Source organism: Bos javanicus, chromosome 6, assembly GCF_032452875.1.
Source record: "Bos javanicus breed banteng chromosome 6, ARS-OSU_banteng_1.0, whole genome shotgun sequence".
Taxonomy (NCBI): domain Eukaryota; kingdom Metazoa; phylum Chordata; class Mammalia; order Artiodactyla; family Bovidae; genus Bos; species Bos javanicus.
In genome coordinates, this window is record NC_083873.1 from 114,547,871 (window position 1) to 114,560,597 (window position 12,727).

General features: G+C 59.1%; 1 protein-coding gene across 13 annotated transcripts in view; it reads right to left on the reverse strand.

Moving 5' to 3' along the window:
- The window catches only part of ABLIM2 (actin binding LIM protein family member 2), a 170,234-nt gene that overhangs the window by 101,249 nt on the left and 56,258 nt on the right, over positions 1-12,727 (reverse strand). For all 13 annotated transcript variants that reach the window (XR_009737171.1, XR_009737167.1, XR_009737166.1 and 10 more), the window contains exons 3-4: positions 6,018-6,201; positions 3,249-3,364 (exon numbers count right to left, since the gene is read on the reverse strand). Coding sequence is in view for 2 of the 13 variants with exons in the window: in XM_061420938.1 (XP_061276922.1) it covers positions 3,249-3,364; positions 6,018-6,201 (300 nt within the window). In the remaining 11 variants the exon portion in view is untranslated. The remainder of the gene's footprint in view (positions 1-3,248; positions 3,365-6,017; positions 6,202-12,727) is intronic.

Below are 12,727 nucleotides of genomic sequence, written 5' to 3' on the forward strand. Positions count from 1 at the left end.
GAAGAATCAGGCCCCAAAAATCAACAATGCCCAAGTCAAGAAAGCCTGCTCAGAGCCTTGGTTCCGGTCTCCGTACATGGGCAAAGCAAAGGAGCCTCCTGGACCGTCCCAGGAGGCTGTGACCAGCTCCAACCAGCCACAAGTTCAGAGCTGGAGACTCAGAGGGCAGCCTGGAAAAGGGGCGCCTGGCTGGGAGAAAAGGGGGCCCTCTGGGAGGACACCCTCTCCCAGGCACTGGGACAGGCAGCCCAGGGTGCAGCATCGTGGAGGCTCAGGCAAGAAGGGAGGTGGTGGACACCCAGGGGGAGGGGCGCATCCCTGCCTAGGGAAGCCTTGGCGCCCAGCCAGAAGCATGGATCCTGTTACTAAGCAACAGACTCAGGCCAGAGAGCGGGGGAGGGAGGTGCAGGGCCCTGGGACTGAGCGAGACTCCCACGGGAGGAGCCAGTCACTCTTACTTCCCCTGGGGAAGGCAGCACCCAAAGGTGGCCACCTGCAGCTGTCCACCCTAGGCAGGAAGGACCAGGGGGCAGGAAGGGACTGGGAGCAGGAAGGACCAGGGGGCAGGAAGGATGGGGGGCAGGAAGGACGGAGGCGGGGGGCAGGAAGGACGGTGGGGGGCAGGAAGGACGAGGGGGGCAGGAAGGACTGGGGGCAGGAAGGGACTCGGGGCAGGAAGGACCAGGGGGCAGGAAGGACGGGGGCGGGGGGGGCGGGCAGGAAGGACGAGGAGGGGCAAGAAGGACTGGGGGCAGGAAGGGACTGGGGGCAGGAAGGGACTGGGGGCAGGAAGGGGGCAGGAAGGACAGGAGCCAGGAAGGACCAGGGGGCAGGAAGGACCGGGGGGGCAGGAAGGACGGGAGGGCAGGAAAGACCATGGGGCAGGAAGGACGGGGCTGGGGGGGCGCAGGAAGAGGCCGGGAAAGCAGGAAGGACAGGAGGGCAGGAAAGACCAGGGGGCAGGAAGGACGGGGGATGCAGGAAGGGGCCGAGGGGGCAGGAAGGGACTGGGCCCCTCCCCTAGGGTGCCCCCCCGCCACCCCCTGCAGGGCAGACCGCTCCTCAGGCTCACACTCCCAGTGCTCCCAACCCACGTGGGCACACCCTCCCTCAGTAGCCATCTTTGGCTCCCTACTGCCTCCAGGATGCAGTTGGAGCCCTCTGGTATGGCTTTGCCACCTGATTTTGGTCTCTTTGGAGTCACTTCCACCCCCTGCCCCCACACAGAAGCCCCCTTGTCCACTCACATGGGGGTGGCAGCTGCCCCCAGCTTATGCAGTACCCTCACCTCAATGCCTACTTCCTGAAGCCCGTGCTTCAAGTTTCAGATCAAACAGTATCTCAGAAAAAGCCTCTGTTCATAGCGGGGCAGGCTCCCCTCTTTGGAGTTTAATGGGCTTGGCTCAAACCTCAGCCCCACCTGTCCCTCGCTGGACATGGGCACCCAGCACATCTGGCCCTCCCCGCCAGGCTCAGGGAACGTATGCTCCTGGAGAAGGAGGGAGGAACCCCTGCCCTTAGGCTGCTCTGGGGACAAAAGGAGGCAGGAGCTGGGATGTGTAGACGTCCACACAGAAGCCACGAGCTGGTGATGGACATTCAGTGCTTTCCAGGAACAAAAATGCAGCTGAAGCTCCAATACTTTGGCCACCTGATGCAAAGAGCCGACTCACTGGAAAATACCCTGATGCTGGGAAAGACTGAAGGCAGGAGGAGAAGGGGACGACAGAGGATGAGATGGTTGGATGGCATCACCGACTCAATGGACATGAGTTTGAGTGAACTCTGGGAGACAGTGAAGGACAGGGGAGCCTGGCGTGCTGTGGTCCGTGGGGTCTCAGAGAGTCGGACATGACCGAGCGACTGAACAACAAGGCACAAAAATGGTTCTAAGCTGCAGATTATCACCGTGGGCTGGGAGCAGGGGCAGCTTATATTATTAGACCAGCCAGGGGTCAAGCGAGCATTTGTTTTTGAAAACACAAATTTGATATTTTAAAATAAATTTCCATTTGGACAGGGCAGCCTTTCTGCCCATGGCATTTTTTTAAAAATCTCAAAAAGAAGTCTCAACAATGAGTCTGTGGTTGGACAGGCTTCCCTTTTCACTCTAGCTGCCAGGATGCTCTGGACAAACTGTTCAAACTAATCCCTGCCTTTTGAATTATGCTGTAGTTTTTTTTGTTTTTGTTTTTGTTTTGCTACTTCAGATTATATGATTGTTTGTTAGAGCACATCCTCAAATTCTTTAATCAATCCAGACCTCAGCCGCAGAGAAAGCCGTGACTGGAGACCTCTCCCAGCAGACCCCAAAGCCACAGCCTCACCAGTGGGGCCTGCTGTGAGCTTGCCTCCCCAGGGGTGAAGGCTTCACCTCACTTATCAGATAAAATTCTTACCAGCCCCTGAAGCCAACATTTGGCTCCCAGAAGGGTATGCAGCCTTCTCTGTGCAGATTTCAGTGTCAGGGACACAGTGGGCTGGTGGGGAGGGGACTGTGAGCAAGGGGCTGGCTCTGGGGGTCAGTACAAACCCCTCCTCTGTCTCAGGACATATGGCCCTGGCCCTGGGGACACCGCAGGGACCCTGCATGCAGGGTGGGCTCTGAACACCCCGTTTCTGCAGTGGGAGCTTGTGGGAGCCGTCCCGGAGTGCTGGGCTCCCTCCCCACCCCTCTGTCCCATCTTTGGTCCCAGAACAGCCACCCAGGCCATGAGGCCAGCACCTCTGTGCCCCCGCCCTGCTCTCACTCTGTCCCATGCCCACAGGCTCCTGACAACCCCTTTCTCCATTAAGCATGTATTGAGCACCCACTGCATACATGCCTTGGCTCAGCTCCCAGGGGATGGAGCAGTTATCAGAGAGCCGCAGACCACAGGAGCTCAGAGGGCACCGCTCCCCTCATGGCCCTCCCTACGGCTTCTGGGTGCTGTGGAATGAACGGTGGGAGCTGTGAACGAGTGTGGGTGCTAGAGGAAGAGGACCAGAGGAGGCCAGAAGGCTTCCTGGAAGAGGGGGCGTAGAGCCAGGCTGAAAGCGGAAGGGCACACGGGGGCCAGCGGTGGGGGCGTCACGGGCTGAGCCAAGGCTCGGAGGCGGGAGCGCCCCAGAGACCCCTGGCCCCGGCTCCCTGCGGCACATTTAACGGCAGTTATCCGTTCCCACTGCTTCCACTTTGGGTCCCAGTGCCGTCAGCCCCCTCCCGGCACCGCAGAGACCGCCCCCCCAGCCCCGCCTCGCCCACTTACTCCAGAGGCCCTGGCACAGGGGCACGCTGCTGCCCGCTGACTTGGGCAGGGAGCACTTCTGGCACATGCATTCCTTGCCGTTGAAGGTCACTCGGTCCCCCGGCGGGAAGGGCGACCTGAAATAAAACAGCGCGTTACCAGCCAGGACCCCCTACCCAGCTCTTCTCCTGGGGGAGCACCAGCCTGGACACCATGAGCCACCTCCCCCGGAGACCAGGCCCCGGACGCAGGGCCTCCCCGTGCAGGCGCCACCGCGGCCCCTCCAGGCGACTTCAGACTGGTCACTGGACGGCCTGGCTGCAGTCTCCTCATCACACCAGCAGGCGGAACCACAGGGCTGTGGGGAGGGCAGGCGGGGGCCGGCTGGCACTTACACACAGCGGCCAGCCACCGAGCCACCGGGCAGTCTAGGCTGTGGGCCTCCCGCATCCAACCCCGCCTCCTCTGACCACCCGGGACGCTGCTCACTTCAGCACTCAAGGCAACAATGCCATGTACTGAACTACTGCTGCCAGCCAGGCTCCATGACAGACTCTTAGTTCCCGCCTCCTCTAACAGCTGTTTAACGAGCTTGTCCACGTGGGTCTCCATTTTCCTCTATCCGTGAGAAAACTGAAGTTCAGAGAAGGCGGTTAACTCTCCCAAGGACACACAGCTGCTGCCTTTCAGAGCCAGAGTCAAACCTAGGCCTGTCTGGGGCCAGCTCTGCGTGGTGTGCCTTCCTGCCTGGGTCCTGCAGAAAGCTCGGCCGCTAGGAGCATGCAAAACCGCACGTTGGGTTTCTGTCTTTATTTTAAAGTCTGGGATTTTGTTCATTGTGGTCCAGGATCCGAAGGCAGCGCTACACGATTCTCCCGCACTCTCGTTCTGCACGGCGCTCTCCCCTCGGCCACGCTGGTCTGGCTGCAGCTCTGTCTCTTGTCTCGCTCTCTCCTAACCCAGGGAGGACGCCATACCCTCCTTGGCTCAACAAACAGCCTGTGGGCAGAATCTGGGTGGTCACCGGGGTCCCGGCATTCGACTCCTCTGTTAGTCCTGGGCCTGTGCCCCAGTATCTCCCAAAACAACTGTTTTGTCTATTTTTTTTTTTTTTTGGTTTGTTTTCTAGTTGTTTATAGTGGATGGATAACTCCAGGCCCGGTGACTCCAGAACCACAGAGCCGTCAGCTGTTTTTTTTAAAAGGGTGGATCACAGAGGTGACCCTTCAAACCCGCGGTGATTACGTCTCTAAGCTACGCACAGAAATCAAACATGCAGATCACCCTTGGGGAAACTCGACCCAGACAGGCTGCCATGACACACAGTGGCCCTCCGTTAGAAATGCCCCTTGTCATCCTGGCTTCCCGGCTCAGCACCTTCCCCCGCCCTTGACAAAGCTCCCATTTCTGTCTGGAGCAGAGGCTGTAACTATAGAAAACAGCTTCAGGAACAGCGCTCCAAAAAGTCCCCTTGCAGCTGGGTGGGGTGAGACAGAGAACAGAGAGAAAACAAACCCGGAGGTTTTCAGTCTTTGTTTTCTAGAAATGGAACATTCTCCTGAAAGCGATGTATCTGGGGCTGCACAGGGAGGGGGAGAGAGGAGGAGGGGGAGGGAGGGGGCGGCCCGCTGACCCCTCTCCGAGCCCCAGAGGTGCAGGGCAGAGAGGGGAGTGGGTGCGGCCCTGTGGCTGAGGGTGAGCCCCTCAGTCTGCCTCCAGGGACGACTCACTGCCCACCTGCTCCGTGCCAGGCTCTGGGCACCAGAGAGAAGTCTGATCCAGCCCCTGCCCATGGGCACTCGCATCGGGCAGCTCCAGGACACGGTGCCCAGCAGGGTTGTGGGGCCAGGATGGCAGCGGGCCCATGAGGAGAGAGGGAGGGCAGAGGCCCCGGGGGAGGCCAGTCTAGCAGTGGCCCCATGTCGCTGGACGCTGTGCCCTGCAGGGTCCGGCTAAGGCGGCTCCAGTCACCAGTGCCAGCCCGGGGCCTGGCCCCGCGGAGGCGCTGAGAAACGCCTGCACAGGTGACCGAGTGAGCGAAGGAGCGCAGGGACTGGAACACACCATGACGCTCCTCTCAGCCGGGCTGGCGGCTCACACTTCCTCGTGGAGCCCATGGGGGCGGCGTGGAGCAGTGACAGGCAGGGGGGAAGCAGGGACCCCAGCACAGAGGCCTTGGTGGAACACCGGGCACACGAATTCTGGGCCCGAGCGGGGCAGAAGCTGGGCAGAGTTTGGAACAGGAGGGGCCTGGGAAGACGCCTGTGCTGCCTGGTGGACTGTGGCACCCACAGACCAGGGGCGGGGGCCATGGGTGGGCTGCTCCCGGACAGCAGAGGAGAGGGGAGTGGCAGTGGGTGGGCTCGTAGGGGCTGAAGCGAGGGCATCGTGGCACCAACGTGAGGCGGCAGACGGGACAGGACCCGGCCAAGGGGGCCGCGGAGGCCGGGGCGGGGGAAGGGGAGAGTGCCCTAGAAGCCATCGGCGGCCACAGGCTGGCAGCCTCGGCACCTCTGCGTCCCTGGGAGAGGGCTCAGTCCTGTGTGGCAAGGAGCGGGGGGCCGCAGGGCGTGGGGCTGGACAGAGGTGTGCCTCCATGCAGGGTCAGGGTCCGTCTGCCACGCTTGGCCCTGAGCCAGTGGGAGAAAGGGAGGGGGAGGGAAGGGGGAGGAAAGGAAGACGGAGGAGGGAGGCAAGAAAGCGGGAGGGGGATGAGGGAGGAGGGAGGAGGGGGAGCGAGGGGAGGAGGGGGAGGAGGGAGGAAAGGAAGAGGGAGGCGGGCCTGCTCACCGGCAGACGGCGCACACGAAGCAGTCGGGGTGGTAGGTCTTGCCCAGAGCCGACACCACCTCGCCCTCGATGAAGCGGTCGCAGCTGAAGCAGCGGGTCCCGTACAGCCTCTGGTAGTCCTGCGTGCAGATGTACTCGCCCTGCCGCACGAAGAAGCCGCCCTCGGCCAGGTCACAGCCGCACGCTGGGGACACACAGGCGGAGCCGAGTTAGCAGGCAACCACCAGCTCCCGGGTCCTGATGGGGCACACGCAGGCCTCGGGGGGAACTCGGGGTGGCCCGCTGAACCCCTGGGACGTCAGCTTGGGCCCCTCAGCCTGGAGCTGAGTGGACCTCCTAGTGGAAGCCTCTAGAAAGGGACACTGGCCCAGGAAGAGAAGGAGGCCGTGCTGGGGGGCCAGTCCAGGGTCTCCTTGCCTCCTTGAGCCCCAGGGGTGAAGTGGAGATGCCCACGAGCCCCCAGCCCCTCCAGCTGTGCTGTCCCCAGCACAGAAATACCAGATGGGGGAGGCGGTCAGTACCTGGGCACCTGCTATGTGCTAGGCCCTGTTCTGGATGGGAAGATCCCATAAGGACAAATGATCACCCCCAGACCACAGCGAGGCTTCCTGACTCCCCACACCCGTCTCCCCCAGTGTGGATGAGGCCAGAGCCCCTGCAGGAGGGAGACAGGCCAGGCACGCAGGCACTGACCCTAACACACACCTCCTGCCCTGGGAGGACTGGGTGAGGGGGACTTGCCGAGTGGAGGAGGGGGTGCCTTCCCCCAGGACAGGCCCCAGGGCACGTGGGAGCCAGGCTTGGTTCCCGAGGCAGCAGCCTTCACGCCCCTCCCTGCAGAGGACCAGCCTGCCATCTGGTCTGTCTGGGGTCTTCAAGCGTCGCAGCCCCTAAGCCAGGGTCTTGAAAAACTCTGCAGCCCATCTTCGAATCAATGCTTAAGTGTTTTCATCAAAACATGAACCGAGGGAGCCTCCCTAGTGGTCCAGCAGCTGAGACTCACTACTCCCAGGGAAAGGGGCCTGGGTCTGTGCCCTGCCCAGGGAGCTAGACCCCACACCCACAGCTAAGAGTTCCCACGCTGCAACAGCCAAATACACAAACAAACGTTTAAAGATTAACTGATTGCAGAGGATATCATTTCTGGGAAATTCTAAGAATGGGCAACTTCAGTCAATTGGAGATGCCAAAGCAAGACCATGGACCTCTGTTTAAAAACCCAGAGCCAGGCTCTCAGTAAAAGCAGGCATTCGTCCCCCTTCCGCCTGGAAAGCCAATTTCTATCGCTCCCCCACAGAACCGTCTGCAAGAGAGGCGCTTCTGAGATGGAAAACGCCAATGGTTCCACAACAAAAACCCCACAGTCCACATGGAACTCAATTTATCAGAAATTTCTTATGGTCATGCTGTGTGCATGCGTGCTAAGTCATTTCAGTCCTGTCTGACTCTTTGCGATCCCATGGACTATAGCCTGCCAGGCTTTTCTGTCCATAGGATTCTCCAGGCATGAATACTGAAGTGGGTTGCCATGCTCTCTTCCAGGGGATCTTCCTGATCCAGGGATCAAGCCAGCATCTTTTGTATCTCCTGCATTGGCAGGCAGGTTCTTTACCACTAGCGCCACCTGGGAAGCCTTTTCTTATGGTCAGTTCAGCTGAGTCACTCAGTCCTGTCCAACTCTTTGTGACCCCATGGACTGCAGCATGCCAGGCTTCCCTATACATCACCAACTCCCAGAGCTTGCTCAAACTCATGTCCATAGGGTCAGTGATGCCACCCAACCATCTCATCCTCTGTTGTCCCCTTCTCCTCCTGCCCTCAATCTTTCCCAGCATCAGTGTCTTTTCCAGTGAGTCAGTTCTTTGCATCAGGTGGCCAAAGTATTGGAGCTTAAGCTTCAGCATCAGTCCTTCCAATGAATATTCAGGACTGATCTCCTTTAGGATGGACTGGTTGGATCTCCTCGCAGTCCCAGGGACTCTCAAGAGTCTTCTCCAACACCACAGTTCAAAAGCAATAGATCTTTAGCATTCATCTTTCTTTATGGTCCAACTCTCACATCCATACATGACTACTGGGAAAACCACAGCTTTGACTAGACGGACCTTTGTCAGCTACGTTATGTCTCTGCTTTTTAATAAGCTATGTAGGTTCTTATGGTCACAAGGTTGTAAATATTTAATAGCTTATTCTGGATGGGGTTGTTATTACAGCTACTAGTACAAGGTAGTACTAGTACTAATTTACTAGTACTAGTAAAAAGCTAGTTAGTAGTAAAAATTGCTAGTACAAATCTATCAGAGCAACACGTATGACGGGGCTCCCCTGGTGGTCCGGTGGTAAAGAATCCACCTGCCAGTGCAGGGACACGCGTTCCGTCCCTGGGCAGGGAGGACTCCACGCGCAGCGGGCAACTGGGCCCGTGCGCCACAGCCACTGAGCCCGAGGGCTGCAAGTTCTGAAGGCTGCATGCTGTGAAGCCAGTGCTCCACAGCAAGAGAACCCACCGCAATGAGGAGCCCACACACCGCAGCGAGAGAGCAGCCCCGCCCGCCACAACTAGGGAGGAGCCGCTCAGTAACGGAGACCCAGCACCGCCAAGATCAACACAGAAAACCAGAATGCAACACACATGTCACTACTACATGGAGATCATCCCTACACAGAGAGGGTGAGAGCCTTCTGCAGTGCAGGTCTCGATGACACGATGGTGGCGGTGGAGAGGAACTCCTGGTGTCTGATCGGGGGGCCCCCTGAACGGCGCCTTGCAGTTTCGGGAGGCAAGGGCAACCAGACAGCCTCCGCTCACCACAGGTGGCTCCTCAGGCTGGTAGGTTCGGGAAGAGCTCTCCGGGAATCGGAATCTCCGGAGGGTCTCAGGGTCCCCGGGGCCGGGTTCTGCTCAGTCTGGTCAGCAGCGCCTTTCAGCACGTGGACTGGTCAGCGCACTTGGTGCAACCTCCCACAGCGACCTGGGGGCTCCAATGGCCCTGAGGGAGGGACCCACTTAGCGCAGCCCCCAGCCCCACATGGGGCAAGGCGGTGGGCCTCTCCTGGGTCTCCCCGTCGTCCCCTGTCCCCCTCGCCTAGGCCACAGAGCTGCACGTACCATTCCGTGCTAACAGCCGCCCGCAGGCTTGGAAATCCTTCCTTCCGTGTCTCCAAGGAGCAGCTGGCTCTTTGGACAGAAAGCTGAGCAGCTGAGAGCCGGGACGCTGGGGCTGCCCGGGTGATGCAGGCTCCCCCCGCGCATCATGCTGTGGGCCCTGGGCAGGTCCCCGGCCTCTCTGGGCCCCGTGTCCTCATCCGGGCAGACGGCAGCACACAGGGGATCCCATGAGCTCGCGTGACGTGAGCCCCGAGTCGTGCGGGGACACCGTCCAGGTCATCGTTGGACTGACGTCACTCACCTGGCAGACCCGAGGCCGGCACTTGGTTCTGGATCTGCCCCCCTCCCAGCCGAGAGCGAGACCCCTTTGTTCAATCTCACACCGCGGTGTAGCCCCAGCAGCTGCACCCCGACTAGGGAAGAACAGGCTCCCCGGGGCCTGTGCAGGAGAATTATTGTCCTCTGCAAACGCCTCCTGCAGCGACTCAGCCCTGAGGGACAGCTGGCTCCCGGACACCCTTGGCTCTGGGGTTTGGCTCATTTTCCAATCTTCTTAAAGCTATGACGGCACTGACTATTCCTCAAAGGAGAAAAACGTGCAGAGGGATCGAGTGCCCCTTTAAACTTGAGTCTCCATCACGGAGGCACCAGGAGACGGGATAAAAGCAGCTTTTCTGCCCTGCGAGCTGGGTCCCGCTGGTGCCACGATGCCCCCCACATTCCCGGGTCATCTCTGCTGCGGAGTGGATTGTAGCTGCCCAGGTGCCTAAGGTTAAGGCCAGACATTAAAGCCAGACCTCTGCCTGCTAAAAATAGAGAGTCCAAATACATTCATTTCAGTCGCTCAGGGATGTCCCACTCTTTGTGACCCCATGGACTGCAGCACGCCAGGCTTCCCTGTCCATCACCAACTCCCGGCGCTTGCTCAAACTCATGTCCATTGAGTCGGTGATGCCATCCAACCACCTCATCCTCTGTCATCTGCCAGAAGTCCTCATCAAGGCAATATGCTGTACTTACATTCCATCTGCCTAAGCAAGTAGCCGAGAGTCACGAAGGGCTCTGAGCAGCTGTGGGTGACCCCAAGAGGCCCCCTCTTTGGCGGTCAACCATGGCCATTTCTGAGAAATGGTAGGGAGGGGGCGGGCCGTGGTGGGAAGACAATCCGTATTCTGGAATACTGTTTGGCTCAAAGGCTCTTTTACCGACTCAAAGGAGTGTGGGAACGGCTCCTACCCACTAACCCAGCCGCCTGTCTCTGGGACTCTATCTCGAGGAAATGACTATGAACGTCCACAGAAGTCCACCCGCACAGTGTTAGCTGCAGTGTAACTACAGGATACTGTGATAAGTGAACTCTGGGCTTTAGAGACAGGAAGCCTGGGCGTGGGTCCTCGCTCCCGCTGCTGTGTGACCTGGGGAAGTTACTTAACCTCTCTGAGCCTCAGAGTCCTCATCTGTAGCAAAGGGTTAATCATACTGATCTCCCACGGTTGTCACAACAAATCACTGAGATGAGGCAAAGGAAACTGATCAGCCCAGCATCGGCTGGAATCCACGCAACCGTTTAACCGCTGGGCCAGGCAGCTGAAGGGATTTGGGCAGGTATTGAAATGTGCCGACAAACCCATGATGGGGAAAGGGCTCACGGAGTCCCTTAAAGAGACACAGAAGTCTGTAGACAAGAGGACTCGGATGGAAAAGACTCACAAAGGAAGAGCCTGGGATGTGGACGGCAGTCCCTCGGGGTGGCCAGCTGAGGGGTGCTCCGGTGCTGGCGCCTGGGCGAGGAGAGAGCGGCTGACGCTACAGCACCAGGCGGACCGAGAACTCAGGCGTCCGCAGAGCTGGAGCGAGCTGGCTGGGGGCAGCGGGTCACCGCCCACCCAGGCCCCAGCCTAGCCTCTGCCGCAGACCCTCCCTCTGGAAACAACAGGCCCGCGTCAGCTGAGAGCCCTTCCTGCCCTGACTGTCCACCGCTCTCCCCTGGCTTCCGGTTCCCACGAACGCTTTGGAACACAGGCGTTTGGTCCCTGTCACCCCCTGACACCCAGACCAGCTCTGGGCGTGGCCGTCCATGATCCCCAGAGGGGTGTGTCCTTGTGGACAACCCCACCTGCTGTTACCAAGTTACAGGCAGAGCTGGTGCATGACACACACACTCACACATGCACACACACTCACACACACATGCACACTCACACATGTACACGCACATTCACACTCACACACACAGTCACACACCCCACACTCACACACACACACTCATACACTCACACACACACTCAGACACATGCACACTCACACACACACACCCTCACACACACCACACTGACATACACATGCACACACACACACCACACACTCAGACACACTCACACACATTCACACACACGCTCACACGCACACATACACACTCATACTCACACACACATGCATTCACACATACACTCACACACACACGCTCACACACACACACACCCCTTAGCCCTGTCTCCTTCACTCTTTCTGCAAACATGAGCACACTCAGCCCCTGGGCCGCACGGATCAGAAAGCAGCTGCTTTCCTGGCCTCACTTTCTCATCTTCTCAGCATTTCGGAGTCGGGGCTTGCGCTTCCCAGGCATCGTGAGCAGGACGACCAGCTGGAAACAGATGCTCCAAAAGCACAGGACTCGGCCACACGTGGAAGGTCCGGAGGACCAGATTCATCCTCCTGGGCAAGTTTCAAGTGTTTGTAACAACGGTCACAGCTTTCGTTTTCCCCAAGGACCTGCCGTGTGCCTGGTCTTTGGCCTATTTCCATGTCACCCGCAGTCCCATTGTACACCGTGAAGCTGGCTGGGTTCTAAGACAATCTGGAAGCAGACGCCCCCTCAGACTCTCGTCCAAGCTGCCGTGGCCTCGGGCCAGGGCTCCGGGCCCATCTCCCCTCCCTGCCCTGACCCCCACATCAGCACGGCACCCAGAGGCCACGACACTAAGACACACAGGACCCTCCTGCGTTCTTGCTCCTCCGGTGTCAGGGCCCGGGTCCTCGCAAGAACCCCTCCAGCCCTCCCCACTTTCTCCTCACTGCTCTGGGCAAGCAAGCCTCCTGGTGTCCCGGAAACCGCCAGGCAGAGCTGCGTGCTTCAGTGTCGCTACCCTGGCTGTTCCCTCTGCTTGCGACACCCTTCCCTCACCTCCTTCGAGTCATCGTGCAAAGGTCACCTCCTCTGTGAAGACTGCCCTGATTACCCAACTTAAAAGAGTGACTTCCTGGCACTCTCAACTCCATCTTCATCTTGCTCCTTGTCTTCCCCTCCCTAGCGCTTCCCTTTCAGTATATAATAAAAATCTACTTATTTACTCTACCTAGTGCTTCTTCTCTGTCTCCCGGCCCTGGAACGTGATTTCCACGAGGACAAGGATGTCTGTTTTGTTCATGGATGAGTCCCAAGCACCCAGAATGCTGCCCAGCTCAGAGCAGGTGCCCAGTAGGGTTACTGAATGGAAACCGAGGCTAAGAAATGTGTCTGAGACCCATGTGAGCAGGGCGTGGGATGGGAACCCAGACCTGGCAGCAGAGCCCAAGCCTGACGACGTCGAGAGGGCCTGGA